The sequence below is a fragment of the Mugil cephalus genome, chromosome 14 (assembly GCF_022458985.1).
Source record: "Mugil cephalus isolate CIBA_MC_2020 chromosome 14, CIBA_Mcephalus_1.1, whole genome shotgun sequence".
NCBI lineage: Eukaryota > Metazoa > Chordata > Actinopteri > Mugiliformes > Mugilidae > Mugil > Mugil cephalus.
Window position 1 is genome coordinate 16583660 of NC_061783.1, and position 26235 is coordinate 16609894.

Consider the following 26235-nt stretch of genomic DNA (forward strand, 5'->3'; position numbering starts at 1 on the left):
TAGCTCGCATTTAGCATTAGCATTAACGTGTGACAAGAATCCCCCAAATAATGATTTCACGATTTAGTCCCATAAGTTTTCCAGGCACAAGAAGTGTGCAAGTTATGGTCAATCCTTTCTTTTAATCGACCAAGCCAAACCAAAGTTGTCTACGACAGGCAGATGCTGCGATGTGATAAAACTTTAAGTTAGTGTTTTTGATTTTTTCAGTTTTGGCAGCCAAAAATACAGCAAGATGACATTTTCATGGTTGAAAGTGACAGTGTTTGCCTCAAGCTTCTCTCTGTTCTGCCTCCAGCTAACATTGTGACGTCAGTATGACGAAGGCCATGAAGGAGTCTATAGAGGGTATGAAAATAGAATAAATTCAAGCTATTGACTGAATGCAATCTAGTGTAACAGAATCAGGATTTAAAGTACAAAAGTCAATGAAATGGCATGTGCTCTCGAATCCAAACTTGGTCCTGCTTCAATAAGACATCACATCACAATCATGCATCAAACAGCATCAGCTAGCTCAAAACTATACTACAAAAACCTTTACCTGTCTTTACAGCAGAAACCTTCTGAACAAACTTTAATACGAAAAGTTTGCAAGAGAAATAGTTAAGTCTGGATTATTTCTATTATTCATGCAGAGGCAGTGGAGCTCCAGAAGGAGCTCTATAACAAGCCTCATTCTCCACTGGATCAGGCAACTGGGGATACATCCTGCAGAGATACAGTCAGCACACACACACACACACACATACAGGATACTAACTAATCCCTAGAAGCCCAATCTAAACTAAAAGCAAATTGCACATGCACACATATTAATCCAACTATTTAAATATATATATATATATATAAATGACTGGTTGTGGATACAGGTAGTCATACTTTGTCCAATGGAGTAATCTGTCAGGAAAGAACCCGCAGAGATATGAAGAATACACCAGGGACTTTTACTGGAGCTGCACATGCAAGCTGAATTAAAGCAGCAGGCTGTGTCATATTTCTCTAAGTCACCGAGTCTCATGTCAATGGAAGTGTCTGAAATATTCTCGAATTAGACAAGCAAGACAAGTTCACATGGCACATGGAAGCTAAGCCGTCCAAAGAGTGTCAGAACTGAATTTTTTACATTACACCCTTTATTTAAGGTATTTAAATCCATCCCATTTTAATTGTTTGTCTTTTGAGTATATATATTTGCACTTAATGGACATTTAACATTCTATATGTGTTTATTTTGGAGTTTTATTCCCCTAATTTTCTCTTGTTGAAACATATTACCTTTTCTCCGGGTAGTGCTAATAGTTAAAAAGTCAGAAGCGCACAATTAATCTGGAAACATTAAGGAACTTGTCTGCGGAGACGTGGCATTTCTTGGGATGACATTCATTGAGGCCTATGACTGTCGATTTGCTCATTCCTATATGGGTTCATGGGGAGAGAGAGTGAAAGAGAGTCAGGAAATGAAAGAAACCTCTGAATAAAACATGAAAGCAGATGATGATGCATACTTCGGAGTGTTGAGATTAAAAACCTGACACAGTGGTGATATTACTTACTTGCCATCTGTTTCATTGGGTTTCATCATCATAAAAGTTCACAAATGTTTCCCAAAATACCAACTAATTAGTGTATCCATTATACAATAGCCAATAAAGCACCGGCTTTCTGCTGAGATCTGAGATTCTGCAGAAGTCTCACATGAATTTACTACTTGCCTATACTATAATGTATCTCAGATTTTTTTTTTTTAAATGCCTTAAAAATCATCTGAATAAACAACCACAAACAGAAATATATCTAAAATATAATTTTGATATACAAGAAAAAAAATTAAATCTGCAGTGTGCTGTTATCTTTTAATCTATCACTACATTTAAGACTCTCCTTAAGTCTGAAAAGCTAAGCTAGTTACTATTTATTAGCCATAATTCAGGTTGTAAGATAAAAACTCAAATGTACTAGCTAGTTAAGACTTTAATGGTACAAAACAAACAGTGTGGCACTGAACTGTAACTAAAGTCACTAAATTACTCAGTTATGCTTGTGTCACAAGCTAAATAGCATAAATATTTCAGCGGCTAAACGACACAAAACAGAGATTAGTTTGGTTTGTTTTCTTCATAAATGAATCTATGGATAAAGCAATTAAAATAAATGGACAGAAAAGGCTCTGTAGTACAAGAGAGGTAAATATCCTATTACGCTAAAGTAGCTAGCTGACGTCACTGAGTTCAACGTTATTAGCATAACCCTCGTTAATCTAATAAATATAGTTGCTTTAAAATGTATGTTTTAACATCTACCTTTGAACGGTATTATCATTAGCATAGTTTAAATACGTTAACCGTATTTTATACTTCTAAAGTTATTAGCTAGCTGCTAAAATTAGCAATGACAGTTGGGTCAGCTAGCTGCGCAGCATTTACACCTGGAAGTTACTGGGTCTAAGGATTTGGGAAGAAATTATCCGCACACAATAATTATAAATACTTTGTTTATATCATTTTTTAATTTTTTCTGGTGCAAAACAGAACTTTATTTAGAAATCAGGTCATATTAGCAAGATGAGAACAAGGGGGTAGTCAGATTTACTGAAAGAAAAATAACTTGAAACACTTTAAGCACACTTTAAAAGTCTGCAGGGGCTGTTAAATAAGACTCAAAGGAGCTTAAGCCACATATAAACACGGATGAAAAATTGTCTGGAGGATATCTGCCATCTTCACACTCACTTAAAGTCAACAAACTAAAGGAAAAACCGAAATAAATACAAGACTTCCTTTTGTTACTGCACGCAGGCGTTTCACCTGATGGACGACCAGCTCTTGTGAAAAGAATAGCTCACAAATCTAATCTGAGTGTATAGAAATGGAAACTATCTCCTCTATAAACAGACACACAAGGGAACAGGAATCTCTGGGGAAAGTGTCAAGGCTTTCCGCTCACGTCTCTTCCTGGAGGAACAAGTGCCAAGAGCTTGGACCAGGGTCAGGTTTACAACTCCGTCGCTGTGTGGGGTTTTACCTTGGCACTGCTGTCTGAGTGACGTCTGGCACATGCTTGGAGCTGACTGATCCAAAACTGCTGCTCCTTGGCGTCGGAGGCTGAAAACACACATGCGAGACAAAAAAATGAGTAACTCACTCGTGACATCGAGAATCACTTATGAATCCTTTCGTGAGTTCACACAGTCGAGTCAATATGCAGTTACGAGAAAGTCATCTGCCTTAAAGCCTGCTCATCCCCCAGTGGGCTGCCATTCATTCATTTTATCGTACTGCGACTTCCATTGCCGCAGATTAACTTTTAAATTATTGTGGTTCATCCAGATTTGTAAACAGCAGCTGGAGGAACACGACGCCAGTAATCCCAAGGTGGAGATGATGCAAGAAGATTCAATAAACTATGTAATTGTCAAGTGATTATTTAAGTAAAACTGCCCTTTCAGATGAATTTATAAAACTACAACAAAGGTTAAAAGAACAAAAGACAAATTACTGCCGTAATTTCTTTCAAGCTCAAGTTCTTTTAGGCGCTTAATAGATTTTGGTCAACAAAAAAAAAAAATATTTTTGATATTTAATTGTTGGAGCAGAGTTTATTCAGTTTTACCAATAACGTAAATATATAAAGAATGAATTCAATCTTTTTCGTATCAAGAGTTTGGTTTGTGGCAGTGGGGAGAAAACATACATTAGACAAATTAACGAAAAAGGTGTCATTTTCAGAATGAAGATAATGATTATAAACTTTATTATTACTTCCGGGATCTGCTAAGACTTTCCTAACAGAGGATGGCACCAATGGTGGGATCATGGGTTCAACTACAAGATTATTTCACTCAAGTTTAGGTTTGTTGAATGTTAGAAAATAGTTGGTTTCAATTTTAAGCGTCAAACCATCTCTCCAAAAAAAAAAAAAAAATACTGATTTCATAACCGGTAACCCCTTTTTCCCCCCAAATTGGATACTTCCTTAAGAGTTTCTGATTACTCTTTTTTTCTGTTAGTCTGTGGGACACACAAATAGTTCAAGCATCAACATGATGATATCTGGTTAACCCAGTCTATACCAACACAATGGAAGGTGTTTTCAGTCCAAACATGGGGCATACACATCAATATACAGCGTCTGAGGAAGGTTATTTACTCCATTTACGGTGTGGTTTTCTTTTGTTTTCTAGGGAACAGCCCTTTGATGCTTTCAAAAAAGTTTAACCCAAAACTTCCTTTGTCTCAAAAGACAGAAACTGACATTAAGGCAGAGGAAAAACTCTGAAATATGCAGAAAACAACTGAATATTAATATAAATAATGAAAGCTAGTTAGTCTTGGTTTAAAGACCAAGTGTCAAAAATTGAGAATCGGCACCTCACCTGACAGCTCCATAATTTACAGATTTTATTTGTTTAATCCATCAGTTAATCTATCAGCCTGGACTCTTGGAAAAACAAATTCCCCTAAAGTTCAAATCATTCCTTCGTAAAGTAATCAGTGATCCAGAGCAAGTGTCTCCTTTAAGCTGTGATACAAAGACATGTGTTCAGCTGTGGACAGAGGGTGATAAGAGATACATCAGACAGAACAACCTGCTGGATGCCATTGATCCCATTTGCCGGAAAATGATTACTCAAGTTGCCATCCGCCTCCCTGAATATATCTGACCCCCATTACTTTCTGAACAATGTCCTCTGGGCTGGTGTCACATGTAAACCTCTCCATTTTCTCCTCCACGCCAAATTGAACATTCAGTATTCGAGAAACACGGGCAATTCGTCCGGTCAATTTGTGAGCAGCGCAGGAAGCAGCTTGATACTCTGCATGCCTGTGTTTTCTCCCCCCCGCCACCCTCCCCTCGGCACACAGATGATCCACTTCTCTGCTTATCTTGGACACAAACAGCTAACCGAAGCCCAGACTCGCTGACTAACACAGCGAGCCCTGCAGCTAAAGAAGACGCTGACTGTCTGTTTGTGCTGACCCCTTAAAGGTCAGGCTGGAAAATAATATCCTTCCGATCCCATTTCACTGACTAGATATTAGAGGACAATGTCTTTGATGGGACTACAAAGTAAAGTTTAGGCTGTAGGTCAACTCCAGCGCGGGTACGTACGGAAGAAAAGAGTTTTGAAATATTTCTGTCTGATTTCTTTGTTCTCTTCTTTTCACTTTCAGTTTTCACGTAAAGAAAGAGACTGTGTATCCTTTAAAGATCGATGTCAGGCCGTAACAAAAGGGAATGTGTGTGACGGGTAAACGTGAGGATAAAGGCTCATTTAAAGTACTGTTTGTACTTCCTGCTTCGCTTTCAAAACAATCAATTTGTAAACTGCAGAGATGGAGAAGCAGCCGGAAATACTAAAAAGGAAACATGCTACTTCCGAGCGGACCAATCACAGCTCTTGCAGTGTGCGTCACCACACCACAAAGTTACATTTTTGAGGAGGTGCACGTCAGGCTACGGCGTTAAGGCTCATTTAATACTCGGGACTAGACGCCGTAACCTATGCACGTAGCCTACGCTGGTGCGAGCCATTTATACTCGCTCTGCAAAAATACTACTCAAACACTAGTCAGCACTGCTCCTCATTTAACCTTTCCTAAATCTGTTCTATCTTTATAGATCTGAAACAATCATTTGTAAGTTTGCAGCGATAGAGAAGCAGATTGAAATACTAAAGCTATTACCAAGTGGACCAATCTACTTGGTGTCAAAGTCTGTGTTCTCTGTTGTCGCCATAGCTACAGCATCAAACTGACGCAGAAGCATAAACCCCCTGTAAGGGTGGGCTTGATTTTTTTATTTTTTTTTATTTTTATATTTTATTATTTTTATTATTTTGCTGTAATCAGTAACGATGTTTGTCCAAGGCCTTGTTCCAAATGCCTCTCTGAGCTGGCCTCTCCTCAAAAAACACATTTAACACGATTCATTTACAAAACATCAGATTCAGCAGATACAGCAAATTTATCAGCTGCTGTCTCGGTGATTCATAAACCTTAACAACAAGGTTTCGCAGTAATATTGTAACATTATCTTGCAGCTATTCCGAGGACGTCATGAAGACTGAGTTGCCTTGTGCAGTGTTCCTGTAAAACTCTCTGTTCATTTTTGTACATCTCTAGATGTATTTTCACTGTTCACACACACATCCACCGAAGACAGCTTTAAAGTTCGGCTGTAAAGTCTGTGCAGATGCAAGCTTCACCAAAAGCCTCCGCAGGGACCTCTTTGCAGCACTTGGGAGCACCTTCACGAAGCATAAAAAAAACAGGAGTGGGACACCTAAAGGCTTCACAGACGCTCACATGAGTGGGCACATTAGGCCCACAAGACTTATTTACAGATCAGAGCTTAAACGCTGCTTCGGGTCCGCCACAAACTTCGGGCTTCTTTCACATCTAAGCAACTATATTTGACTCTCTGGGCGTTTTGTGTTCAATGAGCCAGAAACTGACCATCCCTCACAGCTCGAAATCTTGACAGAAGCAGCTCACACGCTTTGAAACTAAAATAAAAGACGCAAAAAAAAAGGTACTACAGGGGCATAAGTGACGTTTGTTTTTCATTCTTTTAAGAAACTCAGAGTCATGTGAAAAGATGAAGTAACATTTAGCACTCGTTCAACGCACTGGGGAGGAAATGAAAGAAGAGAAAAGGTCTCGGTGCGTTTAAAAGACGTGTTTGTCAAAACCGGAAACGGCATCGGAAATCAGAATAAGGGGAAAAGCAGCATCTGGCAATTTTCTAGACTTTCCAAAACAGATGAACAAAACAGTCACAACTGTGTTAAGCATCCGAAAAGATGAGTCGCCTCATTGTATAGAGGCTGGTGGTGGTTAGTTTTTATTCACTTCACATAACAAGGAAGCTATTCAAATGTCATATGATTTGCAAAGAACCTGGGAATATCACTCCATGAACCATAGAGATGGAAAGACTAATGCTAACCCAAAAAACCCCCCAAAAAACCCCATCAGCGCTGGACACAATTTACAAAACATCCCCATTCAGAGAGAGCAAAGACAATAACACCAACTTCGTGTGGTCGAGGGTTTTTGTAACTGGTATGGTTGAGCACAGCAGCACAGTAATTTTTCCTTTGGGCCATAATTTGGCTTTGAGAAATAGTAAATTGCAATTTACAGCGTTTTATTGCAGTATTTTTAAACCGGTTATAATAACATCAGACAGTGATTTAAGTATGTAGATTATCTTAATTTCCCCCCACAAATTAGAATTTCTTTAAATACACATTAACATGAATCCATCACATTTTAGCAAAGGGATAAATGGAGGCAGAAGACGTTATCGGTCAGTCACCACCCGACTCTTGCACATGTGTGAAAAAAGTTGAAGACCGCTTATTTAGATTACATCATATTGTGGGGCCTCCAGTGATTCCCACCAATACGCAACAGCATTAATGCAAGAGACTGCACAAAAGATTTCATGACTGGAAACAACAAGATCTAAATAAAGAACTGCATCCTCACCAAAACAAAACTTAGAAGTCTTTTTCATTTTTTTTTGTCATGATAGAAGTTAAGTGTTTCTTTAACGTGTCGACAGAGGTTACTTCACTGTAGGAAGGATTCAATTTGCACTTGTCAGTCACTTGAGCCGCTGACATCTGCCACAGTCATGAGAACATCTACAAAGAGCCTCTTTTGAAGTGAAGAGGAAACTCGGCGGGAATCAGACGTTCGTACAAGTGCGGCATTCGAGGCGTGCGGCGCTCTCCCACTGGGAGCGGTTTCTCGCCTCTGCAAGGAGAACGCGACATTCATACAGAAACACCTGTACCGAGCCGCGTTTCTGCAAAAGATTTTTGAGCAATAAGCTTCCGGCTCGGTTCTTGCTGTCGTCATCCACAGAAATCAGTCGGTCTAAAGGGACCACTTAACCCAGAGAGTGAGCAAGCGTCTAAATCTGATATTTTTCCCTGTGATTAAAGATAATTAGTTGTCTGTATTGAGAGGAGCAGCCTCCGCGCGTGGCTATGCTAATGTGCACCTGTTCATATGGTGATCCAAGCCATATACATACTACTTAGGTAAGAGCGCATCATGCTGCTCTCATTCAGGGAGAAAAGGCTGAACATTTTTTTAAAAAAAAATGCTTTTGTGTCACAGCAGCTGCAGACTTGGAGGTGACACGCGGACAGCTCCATTAATTTGGTTATGCTCGAGGTTTTCACGCTGGAAACTGAGGAGACTAACAACGAAATGAGAAGCTGGCCCGTGTGCCCGTTTAAAAATGAGAAACAATAGACAGCCATCCGTGTCTCCACGTCTTATTTAAATGTCAATATCCATCCCAGATGTCTGAATTACATCGAGCGTGCGAGAAGAGAAACCTCCATCCCAGTCAATCACAGCGCCGCCCACATCATCTAATTACACCCACTCTAATTAACACTGAGAGAGATGTTATTGGTTATAATAACAGTAAGTCTGAGGATTAATGCTCGGACCAGTGATTAGCTTTGAAGCAGTGCAGGGACATAATATGAGTAGGACACTGAGAGAAAATGGACATGCTGACAGGGACTAGAAAACGCAGAGGAGCTGCTGTGCAATTACAGTAACCAGCCGTTTTCCATCAAAACAGCACACTGACATTTAAACCATGATTCGTTAAGTAAAGAAGTTCCCCTAAATTATAGGCTGCCATTTTAAATAGCTTTCAATATGTCTCCTCGTCCTATTGGTGCACTTTGCGCCCTTTTCGTGCAAAATGTCATATTGACTTGAATGTCATATTTAAGCAGAATAATAGTAAAAACAGATGTTAAGGCCAATGCCTGGTTTCCCACAGTTTCAAGCACTGGCAGATCAAGGCTCAGAGCACAGACCGGGGACGCACATGGCTCCCATCGGTGTTTATGGAAGTCTACAAAAGACTTTTTCGCCACAGGATCTTCACAGCGTGGGCAGCTGGTTAAGCGTCAGTCTGCAATAACGTGTCAATGATGAGGCCATCCCTTCCTTTCCAAAATGTACCACTTTTCTGTGTCCTTGTACAGTTTGGAACAATTAATTATAAAGGTGCAGACAATGGAAAATCATCTCCAAATTAGCTGTTTTTATAGCTAACATTACATCTTCTAAAAATCTACAAAAGATGTAATGTAGGGCCAACCTTAATCTCCTGAGACCTTTTGTTTGGTATGCATTTGTAATTTATCCAAGGTATTTGGGATCAGTAGGACCTATGAAGTATAAAAACTAAGCAGCATCTTTCAACAAGAAGTAGTAGTAGTAGTTTTTGAAAAAACAAAATGTCCTCATATGTGGACACTGGGATTATTTCATCATTTACATTATAATAAAGTAAACCAATGTGTGACAAAATATATAACTTCTTATTTTAATACCTGAACGTGACTGAGTAAAACCATAATTGCAAACAATGAAGTCCCAATGCCCTCAAATGAGTACTTGCTAATTAGCGACGTTGTAGCTCGTTGCTATTGATAAAATTTGTTAAATTTGCGGGTCGTATCAAACTAGAAACATCATGTTCTCACTGACTAGTGTATTGTCCATTTGCTACAACTAGATGGCAGACTAAAGTGTCCACTAACGAGGACAACGGGTTTAAATGAAGCAGAATAAGCTGCAATAAAACCTAAAACTTAATGTCCCCATATGAGGACACAAGGTCTCAGGACTTTAAACCTAAAATAGATGTGTTTATTTTACCTAAAAATTAAGCAAATACTTGCTAACATTTGAGAAAATACCTTATTGACTATTATAGCGCTGTGGTTTATCCAGAGCTAGCAACAGATTAGCTTTAGTTTTACAATCACCCATAAAAGACCACTTTGAACTTGTGTTTATTTTTTTTCAAGTATAAAAATAGGCAAATATACCTGTAAAGCTTAGAGGCGTGGATAGGCTGATTGTTTTCACCTTTAAGACCAGTCAGGAGAGTTAGCTGTCAGCGCTAATCCAAGCTAATTGTTCATTTTGAGCTATTTATCCAAAATACAAAACTGATGAAACACTTCCCTCACGTTTGGTTAAAATATTCTGTAGTTGAAATTCTAAACGATGTGTGTAGGCAACACACTCCATCCAAATTCTGGCTAATTAAAAAACTGGCAAAGACGAGTGAGTGGAACTGGAGGCCTGTGGGTGATTCTAGCAAAGTGAGGACACCTACAGCGTCAGAGCGATGCCACTTGAGATCACGGATGAATTTAAAGCTTGATATAATTTAAACAAATGGGCATAAATGGGGAAATTTGCAAAAGAGACCAAAGCAGTTTTTGTTTCAGGCTATAAACAAGTTTATTTCAGCAGTAAAGCCGGGTGTTTTAAATGGTTATCTATTGGGATTGACTTGTCTTTGGAGAGAGCCTCAAGTGGTCATTAGAAGAACTGCAGCTTTTGGATTTTGGCACTTTATTTCTCAGCCTCAGAGGTTGTCGTATCTGCTCACATACTGTGCAAGCAATCGATGGACCCCAGTTTACTACTCGGGCAAATATACTCTGAATAATCTCAAAAGCCACAAAAGTCCACAGCTAACGGGGGCCATCACAGGAAGCCATACAGACAATAAATCTTGATGACAGATGAAAATGTTGTGCCTTAATTAATCAGACTGTGCTAGACATCCTAATGAGCCGGTTCACATCCCGCTGAAAACAAGTCGACCCGATCATTGGCACACTGTCTCATAAAGGCTTCGTATGATAAATAGCTTAATTTTCCATCTGAGCATTCGGGCGTGATTAAATTCAAGCTGCTCTTCACCTTTGGGCAAGAGGGGAAAAAAGTCTCCTTATATATCTGACAATGAAGCCCTGTGGGGTGAGAAATAAACCCGATCGGGTTACTTTACATGTCACAAGTTCACGGACACATGAAAAGCTACAGATTCTGTGTATCCAGTGTCTACTGGGTAGGAAACCCGTTCAAAGCTTTTCTTGTGAAAAGTTATCGGCCTGAGAATAAAGGTGACATTTAAAACTTTGGACTAAGACCATTGGTGAGATTATGTGCAGCTTAGAAGCAGGAGCCGGAAAAACTGAAAAATGACCTCCACCTGACACTTGAAAGTTCCCCCCCCCCCGTTCCCTCCCTCAAGGTGGGGGTTCCCATGGCAACTGATACTAGATACCACATCTGAGCATATTGGCCAATTTTAATCAGAGGGAGCGCGTGGGAGCCAGTTTGTTCCCCGCTGTTTGTGCAAATTGAAGTTTTTGAGTACAAATGTTGCTCATCCAAATATTTAAGGACCTCTGCACCCGTCTGAAACAATATCTTTTCTCTCTCAATGAGTTTCTTAATGATTCTTGAAAATGGAAGTACCTCTTCCGGCAAGCTGCACAGCCTTTCTTCTTCTTCTTCTTCTTCTTCTTCTTTTTCTTCTTCTCTGAGGCATAATTGTTTCCTCTTAGCTCAGTTCACTGTATCACTGAGTTATTCAGGGAATATAGGCCAAGTTATTCCGATAGCCTCCCCCTCGACAGCGTAAGGGGACATTCCAGCGGATCAAGTGGAGCAACAATATAAAGGAGTCTCTCTCGCTTCATTGAATACAGGTCACTCAAAGCGAAGGCCCTCAGCCCGGTGGTCGGTTACAGGCTCTTGGCGCAGCGTCGCATCTTAAGGAGATTTTTCCCTTCCCAGGTTTCAGGTTTCCGCATACTCTGACCTCAAAATTATACTAGCTACTCATGTATATACCATTGTGGTTGTTATATAATGTTCAAAAAACTTGAATAATAAGCATAAAGCCTTGGCAGAGCAAGAACTTTCCGTGTATATAGTGTATATGCATTTTTATTTCTTGCACATATGCAAATCTTGTGTATTTCTTGATTTTTTATGTATTTATATGTTTAACCTATTTTTATTTTTACTAGTATATTTTTTTGTGCGTTTAAATTCGAAATTTTATTTATTTTCTATATATAATTATTTACTATTGGTCGATTTTTATTCATTACTGCACATTGTTTTAGCTTTAAACTACAGTAACGTTCTGTGTACAGTAGCTACATAGATTGTTTTTAATATAAGCAGTACTTTTCTTGAAGATTATCAAGACATTTCTACATCGCCTTTATTTACTGTATGTTTACAGGGTCAACAACAAAGTGCACTAAAAATACACTCATAGCTTTTTGACAGTTTAAGATTTAGGATACACTTGAAGTTGAACCATAACAAAACAAAGTTCTTTAAAAACAGATTTCCATTACAACCCGTAGGTTTTTCAGCTTCAAATGTCTCATTTTATCTGCACGTTCGCAACCATTTTAGTTAATTACCATAAGTGGAGGTTGGAAAAGTGCGATAATTACTTACTTAAATAATTAAAACTGTTGATTTAGTCAAACAGTGAGAAGTGGAAATAAATGAGTCCTTGGGAACAAAAGTATTTCTAAAAGGTTTCATCAGGTCATTATGGAACAAACTTTGAACACAGGAACCAAGAGCAAATATGTAAACAAAATTTAATCCGTGGCTACTTCAGGGCATCTCCTTGATCTGTAAACTGCTAAATCATCACCATCTAAAATGAACAGGTCATTGTTTTTGTTCATATGGAGGCCTGTTTTTCCCTCTTTTAGCTCTGGTTTTGGCTCCACCTACGACTGAGGGGAAATTTCACCAGCTACTCACTAACTGTGTCACTACCCAGATGGACCATTAAGGATTTTTTTTGTGTTTACTAAAGACAGCTGTGTGTTTCAGATCAACATGAGTGTGAATTAAAACAGTAGAGTTAGACGCCATAAAGCAAAGACAATGACCTGGAAAAAAATGCTCCTTTAAGCATTTTATTTTTTTCTGCTTCCATCGTATTTCATCTACTGTAAATATAAAAATATCCGTTATAGAGCAGCTTTAAGGTAAAAGCCCTGCAGCTTTAATTTACATTTCCATCACACCACCTCTGTACGTACACTCCACTCCAAGTGTATCAAGCCTAAAACACACACACACAAATCCACTCCTCTTAGTGTTTGTCCTTCATCGTATTTGTGCAGCCTGAGGCAAGCGTGAGGTCATACCTCTGAGTTTGTACAGCTCTCCATTAACAGAGTTCACAATGAACATGTGTGGGGCCTCGTCACTCGTGGTTACTGAGGCACCGATCAGAGGCAGGGACCCACGGGGCTTCTGGCTCTTCCCCTGCTCGTTGACGAAGTACTGCAGCTGTCCCAGCTCTGGATCCAACACAAAGTACCTGACGGGAGGACAAAGACAGACAGACAGAGAGGACGAGAGAAGGAAGTTAAGAAACCTTAACTGGGAGTGATTATTGATAACGAACTGTGTTGGAAGCTCCATATCTGCATATGTTGCTATTATTTATAAAATAAGAAATCTGTTAAACAAAAAATGTTATATTTCTCACTCATGATGCCACATATGTCATTTTCTGTTGAGGTCTAGGGAAACGTGTATAAAACAAATATAGATCCAATAATCAAAAGTCAGGAAAAAAAGCTAATAAATACAGCTTTTTAACATGAATCTACCAATCCATTATTCATAGGGTAATGTGTCTTAAAAGTCTCAGATATTATTTTTTATAGAATTAGGAACAATAGTCTTCTGGAGGGTTTACAACGACAATTCAAATTAAGAGAAGGAAATTATAATTCAAGAGGGTTGTGTATTTTTGAAACACGCAAAGTGAGAACCAATGTTAATTATAGATGTGCTCCTATTCTAGGAGTGCTCTAGATGACAAAGTGAAATTGTGTAGCTCACTGGTGACTTTGAGAAAAAATCTTAAAAAGTAAAAAAAATAAAATAAAGGAGTATGAAAATATGCAGCAGTGTGAATGTAAATCAGAAGCCATTTTCTTTTTTTCAGGTTCTTTCTTTTTTCTTTAGTTTTCATTCTTATGTACTGCTGATGCATACTGTCTAATGTTTTGCATAGGGTAGGCAAAAATAACCTATGGCTTATTATTTGGTCAAAGTGTACCCTTTGTGTGAGAACTCAATTATGTCATGATACATTTAGGGTTTTATTTTTTCTTTTAATGTTGGATTTTGGCCATAGATTGTTGTTGATTTTCTTTATCAGGGTCGAAAGGGGATGAACAAAACTTTAAAACCCACCCTATTCTCATTTTCTGTTTCTAAAAATAAAAAATAAAGTTGTTAGAAGACAAACAAAAACAGCATCCGTTTTTTCATATTTTGCAACCGGACGTTTTCAAAGTAAGAGCACGTATGAGAACGGTACTTTGTTCATGCCGAGAGCGCCCGAACATATGACTTGCATCTGTGATTTCCCTAGCTAGCTCAGGCTAAAATGTCTTCGCAACCTCACTCTGATGGAAAAACAAGCCTTGTCATCTGCAGAAACCTCTGCACGCATATCAGAGTAATGTTAGCTAGCTAACTATTCCCTGATTATATGTAGTTCTTTTTAGTTTTTACCTGAAATATGCGGCTTAGTTTTTCTGCAGTCATGTCGTCTTCCCTGAGACACACTCCTTCATTGTCTCGAAAAATAATGTACTGATTATCATCAACTTCTGTTACACAGCGCCGTCCTCAAACGGGCTTTTACTTTGAAAACGACAACTTCCGGTCGAAAAATGGGCGCTTTTTTGTTTCTGTCTAACGATTTTATTTATTTATTTATTTAATGGAAAAATAAAAGCGAGCGGTTCTGAAAGTTCTGCTAAGTCATTCTCTTGAATTTCATTTTTTGTTTTAAAATGAATATCAAATATGATTTTTTTTGTTTTTTAAGGTCCTCGTAAGAACAGAAAATCAAATGACCGAAACATACACGGACCATGGTATCATCATCATTTTGTTTTATGCTCTCATTATCTTGTTTACTGGCAAAGGTTTTTTTTTTTTTTTTTTTTTACATTCCTGTTGCACAATCTTCAGATGAGGACTATGAATGGGTGTGAGATGAGGCCAAAGAGAGCCGCCATAAAAACACACAACGCCGTCAAATATCTCACCTCCCGTGCAACGGCATGTTCAGGGTATTATTTACCACCAGACTCGTTCAAAACAGCCGAGCGTGTACCTGAACCCACGCTCTCAGCACAATCAAGGCAGCGAGCTCGCTTCCAAATTACTCAAGGTGGTGATTAGTGCGGTCATCTCGAGCAGGACTCACCGCCCGAGGCGTGGAAATTAAACCGCACATTTCCCCCTTTGTGATTAATGAATCACATTCAATCAGTGCATAATTGAATCTCTGCCTCGTTCATCGCCGACTGAAAGATTCAAAGCCAGTCAGGCGCATAACCTAAGACACACCGGGGCAGACACATTTCATTCTGCCGAGGCATGAGAGGATTGTGTATGACATTCAAGAAGCCGGCCTGTCTGCTCCGCTCAGCGCTTTGTTCTGGTTCCACAGTTCAACGCTGAGGAGAGCAGCTCTGGATGACCTTTCCGTGTTTGTGCCCTGTGGCCTGAGGTAACAGCAGTCGTCTTTGTCTTTTCTCCTGGTTTAACTGCCCAGTGTTGCTCGCTTTTCTTTCACGTTAACAGTGTTTCCATTCACAGTCACAGAAGCATTGATCCGCAAGCAGCTGGAGCCAGTCTCTAACACCACACCATGGCCTTATGTGGCGATTAAAGGGATCTCAAGGTGTCACCTGTACACTAGATCTCACAGGTATTGTGAGAGTTCACTGCACACCAGAAAAGAAACTATTCTCCTACACATTTATGGCTTTTTATCAGTTTATCTGCAGGATACACTCTTAACTCACTGATTAAATGTCAGAGAATGGTCCAAATTCCATCACAGCACAAACTACTCGAGGAGAGGACCTCGAGTATTTTTTCAGTATAAAACATTAGATTTAATATAATTTTTTAATTATTGCAGATTCATTTTATGTCAAAAGATAAAATATCACACAAATCTGAATGCACACATTCAAAAGGCAGGATCAATATATGTGAAGTAAATACATTTTTTTTCCACTACCGTGCTAAAAAAACATTGTTTCAGAATCAGTTCCATTAGCTAACTCACTTTTAGCCATCCCCAACATCATAAGAGTCTTTTATTGTCAAGCTGTTTCTTCCCTCTTGTAAAATCCCTTGAAAGTTATGGCCTTTAAGATCTTTCTTATCGGTGAAAATGTTACCATGAAGGTTTCCTCAAGTCCAGATGAAAATTCCTTTCTGCATGAAAAGCAGCATACCTTTAAAAGTGAGCAGCTATATACATATCAATGGCTGTCAATAGGCAAAATAATGAATCAACTAATGAATTCAGATCCAATAAATCCAAGTAAATTTTTGGTTACTTTTTCCATTTTGTTCAATTTCATAAATTTCCTGAACACAAAATCACAGCTTTAAATTGCTACAGTTTTAATTTCTCATTACACTACAGTATAAATTCTGTTGCCAGCAAATGTACAAACACACAAATCTGTCATCACAGATCAATATGTGAGTTTGACTTTATTAAGCAGATCAGGAATCAGACTAATGTGTCCAATCTACAGTTTTGTCAGTCAGTATGTTTACATGCATGTGAAAAAAAGGAAAATTATTGCCTTAGTCCCTTTAACTGGACAACTGAGTGCATAAACACATTACTCAAACTAAAAATTTCACCCAGATAATGCGACTGGAAATCAATTTTGTCCGGCATGTATACGCCTTAATTGGACTTTAACGGGACAACTTGTGTGCGCATGTTCCACAACCGCTGCACTGGTGTATGAACCTGGAAAAAAAAAACATCCATGAAAGCCGGTTGCAGAAGAAGAAGGTAAACAAAGATGGTAGAAGAACCATCTTAGCATCCGATCTGCACCATAAGTAGCGCACACATTACGTACGAGATTAAAAAAGGCTGTGCTATTATCCATCTGGTCGTTGCTTGAAATGCCGGTCTGCAGCATGAACAACACTTGTTCATTATATGACATATGAGGAAGAGGTCATGTTCCCATCAGTTATTCGATTTTCTCCGTTGCATGTAAACTGGAACAATGGCCGCATCCAGAAAGTCGAATTTTGAGCATAGCTGGTCTCATTTCTAACTGGCTGAACATAAATGCATGACAGTGGTAGATGAATGCAAAGAACTTCTTTTAATGAATCGCAACTCTGGCCCCGGATCTATTCTGGTTTAATTTAATGATGTTTGCGTCTGTTTATTAACTTAAAAGAACTGAACCCAACATAAGTAATAGTCTAAGGTTGGAGGCAAGAGAACGGGACACAGGCCAGACTCCATAAAATGACTGATTTCCATTTTTAAAGATATTAAAATAAGATTAATATCGGACCAAGACAGTCTTCTGAGCTAGTTGTAATCACAATCACCAACCCTAACCCGCTGTAACGCCGGACATATGATCAGTTTATAATGGATGAATTCCTTTATGGAGAAGATTACATCATGAGGGACTTCAGCCTTCAACTCTATTACCGTGCTTCATCCTTCACATAAAGCATTTTCCCATGAACCCTCTTGGGTTCCCCCGGAGAGGATGCAGTGAATACTGCTGCCTGAAAATTGATCGCCACTCACGGTCTCGCCCCCTTCCATAAGGAGAGCTGGAGATTTATGTGGACCACAGCCAACCAGGGAACAATCTGCCTGCGTCAGTCCGTATCCAGTCCTCTCTTTCCCTCCGTATATGTGGAGCACACATACAGTGTGGAGTCTTGTCCCATGTTCAGTCAGCAGAATGGAGGCTTTTACCGCTGACCCCTCCGGGCAGTCTTGCTTTTGCAGCTAAACAACAATGCGGGCCTTTAACATGATGGATGTTGGTGGATAACAAACCCTCCTGTCAGAGCGCAGCTGATATAACCTGACCTGCCAGGCCACGGACTGTGCGCCCAGTGAACTCTGCACCTCTGAAGGCATGAGGCTGCAGCAGGCCAAAATTAAGCCAACAATAGGATTTGTGAACAACACTTGTTTCACCGCTTAAAACCCAAGCATACTACGAATTAGTTCACAATGAATCCCTCATAGCTCCTAAGCTTGTCCCAACTTGGTTTATGATGAATGGTTTTAATTGACTCACAAGCAGGCTGGAGATGTCACTGACAAATTGCGGTTTGTTGATTTCAAGTTCTCACAGAGCAGAGATCCATTTGATTTTGACATATTTGCATATTTCCTGTTTCTCGAGAGAGACTACACATGTTGAAACCGAGATCCAAGACTGGCAGAGTTCTGGAGAAAGTGTTGTGAGTCAAGATGAGTCACCAGCGTCTTATTCATTTTTAGAATCACTTTCCAGCAAGTGACAAACTTTCAAACACCGTTGAGAAAATCTATTTAAACGATTCACTGTTGGGTCAGATACTGGTGTAAAAGTGACATATAGACATGCTGTACACTTGAACATTAAACTAGATTTCACGGGGACTTTAATGATGGGTCAAACAAACACAAGATAGTGAAAACTACTCCAGAAAATATACGACCACATTATTACTCCAGCCTGTCAGTACCTCAGGAAGTCTGAAATAATTCCTTATGGATGTATGATTAGTTTTAGCCGTATAAATAAACTATCCTCCCCTTTCATTCATTTAACTGGAGGTGGCACGGAAACATGGACAAAAGTGAAACGGTGCCGGAGTTGAACCTTGCACCATGTTATATCATGTGGCACCGTGTCACCAGGTCCCCTACATGCATGCTCACATTCCTAATAGCTGACTTTGTAGCGTAAGCACATGACCAAAGACGCGATAAGCTCCCACAAGCCACTGTGCAGTGTTACAGCTGATAATCCTGCAAACCCACAGCTCCATTTCTCAAACTTGAGACTTGTATGGACTGATCTTAGATATCCACTATCCTTCTCTTACAGCTGTGAGACGCCACGCGACATCTGTAACAACACAAGAGCTTTTGAAAATTGATCCATTTTTTGCTGTTATCGCTCGTATAAGTCACCGACATAACAATATTTACACTGTAAAAAGAGCTTAGTCAAGCACATCTGCCCACATCAAGAGAAGCACAGCCATTTCCTAATGGCATTAATGCTGATGGTGCAGGAAGTAGCTTGTCAGCGGAATCTGAATCTCCTCTACGCCGTTTTGGCAATTCGCTCCGAAAAATGCTCAGAGGGAAGTCAGAGCAGAAGGAGGTTGTAAATCACACTGGTTATTGGCAGGCAATGTGGCTGATATCTGTTCACTAATAAAAAATGTGTAGTGTCAAAGAGCTTATGTGCTTTGTTGTCATGACAAATATGTTGGAGCAATATTACATGATATTCAACTGCCGCAAGTTTTCTCTCCACCAACTTCCGACAATATTATACACTTGGTAAATGTTTGGCTTTCTTCAACAGCCACTCGTCCTCTTGGGCTGTTTTGCTGCTGCTGTGGGTTGCTGGTGCATACCACTGGAAACTGGAAGACAGAACTGGTAGTTCCCAGTAGGAAATTTGTACCTAACCACACCAGTCTGGACAGCCTCAATAAATCAGTCGTGCATGTGGTGCTGTTCAATTTCAACCCGTTATCTGTTAGCACGTTGCTATGACATCATTATCAACAACCTAGCATCTGAACAAGCCTCAGTGTTTTATCTTGGTTTTTTTGGACTTGGAACTTTGTCAGCTTGTGTGTGTGTGATCTCAATCTCCAACTTCTAAGGTAAATTAAACAGAGAATATCATTTCTCTCTGCCTATATTTTAGTGTTGCGTGGTATTTATGGTTTACTTATTCAGAACAGCTGCCTGAAGTGACACTTGGGCCGAGAAACATTTCTGTGTTACTACCTTCCTAATATTGTGTCGGTCTCACTTGTGCCTCCAAAACAGTTGTGACTCATCAGAGAATGGACATGGGTCTTCTGAGGGTGTCCTGTGGTGTCTGATAACAGGATGTTGTTAGTGGGGGGCCTTTGGGTCCTGTGGGTTGAGGGGAGGGGCCTCTGTGGATCGGGTTTGTTCCAGTGCATCCTACAGATACTTGATCAGTTTGGGATTTTTTTTCATATTTTTTTCAGTTGTTCCTAAACAGTTTTTGTGTCCGGCTGCATCCTGCTGGGGATGACTGTTGCCATCAAGGAGGGTCACTGTTATGGGATGGGGTTACCTGGTCTGATCTAGTTGGATTGTACATGTGTCAATAACATCTACTCCAAACGTTTCCCAGCAGAACAGTGAATTGTCACAAGGTGGTTATTCACTTCTCCCATCAGTGGTTTTAATGTTATGGCTCATCGGTGTAATTGCTCACAACAAACAAACCTAAACAAAAGTAGACGCTGCCAAAAGGAGCCAAACTGTTAAGTTTTGAGCCCATAAATTAGTCCAAACATCCACAGGATTATTGAAAAATGACTCATACAGCGATATACAAATACCCAACATCATACATAAGCTATATAAACTTGTATGCATGTCTTTATTACTCTGTGGATAAAACATTCTTTGTTGCCATCGTAACGGTTTGACTCCTGTGATCTTTCCCTCAGATGCCAGAGACATAATATTGTTTAAACACTGAGCTTTCAACTGAAGACAGACGGAGCATTGGCATGAAGGACATCCATGGCCATATAGATATATATATATATATATATATATATATATATATATATATATAGCCTGACGAGAGCACTGACATTAGGGAACATCACTAAAAGTTAATTCGCCTTTGATCAGATTTCTCCAGATATGAGCCCTAAACTTAAAAAAGTCTGCTTTCCTGTTCTGGAGCTTTCAGCCATAACTCAGTCTGGTGAGAAGAACAGTGAGTTATAACTAAAAGTTCAGAGAAAATAAGTAAGTTCGCCCTGTTTTCAAAAGAGAAGATGATATGAAAGACAACAAACGACCTGAATCCTTTGCCGCAAAAGACTAACAAGGCGTTAAAAAAAAATAAAAACGCCAAGCTGACACATTAAGTCGTCTTCTTCTTCTTCTCTACGACAGAGAGACCTGCCCCAGCTGCACTACCCTACTTTGATCACCGAAGCACAGCAGTGCTCCCTTCCACCGAGCACATCTGCAAAGGAATGATTCATCCCTCACAATGCGCTCCCCACCCCTCTGACCGCATAGGAAGACCCAGATTTAGGATCCGCACGAGCAGCAGCGCTCAATGTGCAACGAGATGACGGCGAAGGATACTGAGGGGGCCATAAATGTGTTCTGTAATCTGCATGTAAATGTTATATAAATACCTACACCTGCTGCACAAACTGTGGGCGAGCCATCAGCAGAGCAACATTTGCTGTATGAGTGGAATTCTAGACCTCATTTACCTCTGGACTTTAGAAATTAATCTTTTTTTTTTTTTTCCTCTGCCGTCATCACCCTGGAAACGAGCGCTGAGCCACCATCCACAATCAAGAGCAAGAACAGCGGCCCTGGCAAACTCCTCATTACGAACACAAAGGTGGAATATGAAATATTTACCCATCAGTGTGTAAATTACACAGTGACGACCTCATTGTTCAATTTGCGATTAACGGTGCAGCTTGGGCCGGTGTCTACAATACTTATTGCAAACAATGCAACACAGAGGAATACATGTCCAATGGGACCCCAGGATGTATGATACACTCACTTCTTGGACAAAAAAAAAAAAAGAATGAAAAGTGTTGCTGTGTTGTTGGATCAGATTCCTCTTCCAATGAAGTTTAGACTAAACTGAGAAGTTGTTAAAACCTGCGCGACTCTCTGGAAACACTCCCTGATCCTCGACGTGGGCATTCGAACACCCGTGCTTCCTGATTTCTGTTGTGCAACTGTTGTGCAAACAGAAATCCTACAATTCTCTCCAGCAATTTGCTTTGTGCCAAGATTATGTCTGGGACAGATGGATCCCAGCAACCGGGTCGACTGGCTACATTTACACAGACACTAGGTTTCTGCTCATAATTGGAATAAAAGCGTAAAAGCAACGATCACTACAGAGCGGCCGCGTCAGAAAGACGCTCGCAGATTGAGTAAGGAGATTATTCGCAGCTATTAATTGTGTCGACGTATTACTCTGTGGGTGGGATAAATCCATTCTTCCTTTGCATGTTGGGGTAAACATTTGCAGGAGGGAGAGAGACGTGGAGCAAAAGAATAAGGGTCTTCAACGTTTTCCAGGCCAAGGACCCCCAAAGTGATAGACAGATGAAGTAGGGACCCACTTGCATTCAATATTAAGCTATTCAAATACATTTTTTTAATTTCAAACATGTTCAACAGTGGGGTGACCAACTGCCCTAAACCTAAACATCTCATGATTAGTGAGATGTCTGATCAGAAGTACACAACTTATATGACAATGGATGAATGGATGTTGTTGGGAGCGAGCTGCACTGTTAGCTTCTCTTCTGCTAATATTGTAGCGTGCTTGTGGATTTCCCCAGGGAGCTGAATAGGGTCTCGGCCAATTGCGGGGAACCTGACAGAGTCAACGTGTAATATGCAGCCTCGTGATTGGCTCAGCAGCGGTAGGGGCGGGGCCTAATGTGTGCAGGCTTAGATTGACAGGGGTTATATAAACAAAAAATGCCTAATCAACCAAAAATTTTGCAACCCCCCATGCAGTACCGGGGACCCCCTATTGAAGACCTATGTCTATATTCAGAGTTGGCAATAAAGTAAGGAAGAAAAGGGTGTTTGTTTTTTGGGTTTTTTGGGTTTGTTTTTTTTTGCGTCCATGCAACAGGTAAGTTGGGATCTTAAACCAGAATATTCGCTCTTTCATTCATTCATGCTTGTCCTCTGGAGGTTCACAGGAGACTGGAGCCTGTCCCCGCGGTCATTGGGTGAGAGGCGTAGTTCCCCCTAGTCGCCAGTCTATCGCAGGACTAACACAGAGACACTAACAACCATTCACACTTACACCTACGGCCAATTTAGAATCTAGTTAACCTAACAAGCATGTCTTTGGACGGTGGGAGGAAACCGGAGTACCTGGAGAAAACTCCCATAGACTCAGGGACAACATGCATTGACCAGAATATAAACGTAGTGAAAACATTTTTGTACGATACATTTATTTTACGCCAGGTTTTCTAAAATTTGAACTTGGTGTTGAAACTACAGAAGCAGCTTTACATTACAGACAAATGTTTCGGTCACGTTACACTTCTAAAAGGATGCTTAAGTCACACCACACTTACATTCTATTATTACACAACAGAAAAATTAGGGAAACTATAAAAATAATAACAAAAATAAACATGTTGTAACAGACTGTGATATCCTTCAAGGGTAGATCTGAAGACGCTTCAAAATAGTTCCTCACAAGCATAGCATGCGAACCATATGTACGTATAGAAATAAAGTGACACCTAGCACCTTGCCTCCACACAAACACGTACAGCACCACCACAACATTGCAGCACTTCACGCTGACACATGGCCACCCACACAACGGCAGAATTAGCTCCACTCAGGTCTCCTGCCCACCACGACACAGCCTGCCAAACACACACACACATACACACACACAACGCGGCGTTCGTGATGGAACCTGACTGACGACCGTAATTACTCCAACACCGCCTTCCCTCGGCCTCGCCTCCTTTCAAACGTTTCTATATTTAAAGGCCGCCGGCCCTCACAGATATTAACTGTAATTAAGAGTACAAGGACCGGCGGCTTGTCCAGAGTCTTCTCGTTTTCCTCTAATGGGTTTAAAACAACATGACGTTTTGACCCGTCTTTAACAAACTGTCATACTCTAACCTTTTCATCTTTTTTTTTTTCCACTCAAAATCCAGTTACATCTCCATGTCCATTAATGGCTCCTCTGTGGCTGGAAGATTTTTCTGTGCTCAGGGAATCATATAAAACTCCATTATATCGTTTAAAGTCACAGTCTGTGGTGAAATGAAAACTGAAAGACTTTTAGACTTAGAGGTTCTTACGGTTTTAATTATAAATGCTTTTTTTCTGATGTTATTTAGGATTTATTTACAGTGATGCTACTTGGAAGGATGTATTTTCATTTTGTTTCATACGGACGTCAAAGATACGGCTGTATGTAAAAATAACAAAATGTGACATAAAAACAGAATGCAATGCTTTGGGACATCATTCATGCCATTCACTTTACTGAAAACAGTACAAAGACAGCAAACTTAATGTTGGATTTTGGAATTTTTTTTCCTTCCAGAAACACCATTTGAAAAGTTTCAAGAAAGACTGGATGAGTCTAACAGCATCTCACAAATAATTACGTTAATTGGCCTCATTTCATGTCAGTGAGGGTAAAGAGGATTTGGGAAGTTCTCTAATCTGTGAAAGATTGCAAGGGTAGCTCAAGAATTTAGGAAATCCAAGAGACTTCGTCTTTCCTGATGTAAAAACAAGAAATAATGGTCGTGATCTCCAAGCTTTCGGGAGGAACTTCATTCAGAACAAACTGGTCTCATGTACACTTCTGACAGTAACTGTCAGTGAGCACAGTCTGTTGTCCACAAATTTAAGATAAAAGTCAAAACAAACTGTCTGCGGTCCGGACATGTCAGCTACTGAGATTATAAAACAACAAAGGACCCCGTGAACAGTTGAGCAGTGAGTGTTATTTCAAAAACATTGGTAAATGTCAAAATTAGTCATGTCTCTTCTGCCGTTTGGGGGATTTATGTTATTTATAAGGCTAAAAACGATTGTGTTGTGGCTTTAATTCTCAATCAGACTCTAGTTATATAAAATCTAAACCGTTTTAGGTTACATTTAGTGAAAAAAAAAAATTAAATCACCCAACCTAAAAGGAAAGCTTTAACCTCCTGAGACCCTGGGTCCTCATATGGGGACGTTGTCCTCATTAGTGGACGCTTTAGTCTGCCATCTAGTGGCAGCAAGGGTTAAAACTTATTTATTTACAATATTATTATATTAAAAGCAAGTACTCGTTTGAGGACGATGGGACTTCATTGTTCACAATTCTGTCTTTGCAAAGCCATGTTCATGTATTAAAATAAATAGTTTTACATTTTGTCACACATTAGTGACTTTATTATAATATAAATAATGAAAGAATCCCAGTGTCCACATATGAGGACATCAATTTTTTTAACAACTACTACGTCCTGTTCAAAGATGATGCTTAGTTTTTATACTTCTTAAGTCCTACTGATCCCAAATACATTGGAGAAATTAAAACTGCAGGCCAAATAAAAGCTCAGGTCTCAGGAGGTTAAAGGGGCTTTTATTGACTCATATTAAAACCATTTGTCCCTCTGGCATAAAATTATCCACATGATGAGCAGCTTTTAGTCAGTTTCCCTGGATTTGTGTGTGACACGTCGGCCTTGCACAGCATACAAATAAAACGACTCCATGAATCATCTCAGTGGACGTACACCAGTCTAACTTCATTTCAGGTACAGATAAACATCAAAGCTTCGATTAGTCACATCCTACCTGCGCAGTGTACGTGAAACAACCAGAGCAAAGTCAAACCTGATTAGTGAACTCTTTTTTACTTCCTTCCAAAGGGAACGGAAAGAAGAAACGAAGAAGTATCTGGATCTGATTGCAGATACTGAATGGCCTCTCAGGTTCAGGAGGCTCAAGGCCGCGGCGCCGGCTGAGGTCAACGAGCTGAAAGGAACCTCTCATTCAAAGCCAGACCTCTCGGCAAATTGAAACAGGAAAGGTATCATCACGGTAAAGAGCAAACCGGTCTCTTAATCCCTTTCGTGATAACATCTCATAATCCGCACAACCCCGCACATGATACCCTGTCATATGTGGGTTCAAGGCGACACATGACAAATCCCACAAGAACACAAGACACGACTTAGATTTATTGCAATAAACATCGTGTCACTTTCATCTCTCTTCAATGTCTTCTCTTTTTTTTTTCCTGCAGGTATTTCTATGCACTTGCATCAAGATGAAGTTCTGTGCATCAGTTTAATAGGAGCGCACCACCACCACCACCTCCTCCTCCACCTCCCTATACCCCACCCCTCTCACATACACTGGCACCCAGCCCAGATCATACACACTGCCACACTGCCACACAGCCTCAGCTTCCCTCTTCTCTGCAGCACTGCTACAGCCACACAATGCGCGCCAGTTATTTTTGTGTGCGGTTTAAAAAAAAAAAAAAAAGAAAAGAAAAAAGAAGAAGAGCTAATTTCATTACCAAATCACAGAGGTGGAGCTGCAGAACAGAAATAATTCATGTGCCTCGTTCACATTAACTGTTGGGCAAGAAATTCACGAGAAAAAATGCTCTCTGTTCCTCTTAAAAACAACAACCAGATGTTTCACATGTGGCTCGCAAGCACGGCGATT

General features: G+C 40.0%; 1 protein-coding gene across 1 annotated transcript in view; it reads right to left on the bottom strand.

Moving 5' to 3' along the window:
- Positions 1 to 26235, bottom strand: part of LOC125020161 (oxysterol-binding protein-related protein 10) — a 76635-nt gene that overhangs the window by 48247 nt on the left and 2153 nt on the right. Inside the window, exons 2-3 of the mRNA XM_047605455.1 lie at positions 13043 to 13218; positions 3025 to 3104 (exon numbers count right to left, since the gene is read on the bottom strand). Of these exons, the coding sequence (XP_047461411.1) occupies positions 3025 to 3104; positions 13043 to 13218 (256 nt within the window). The remainder of the gene's footprint in view (positions 1 to 3024; positions 3105 to 13042; positions 13219 to 26235) is intronic.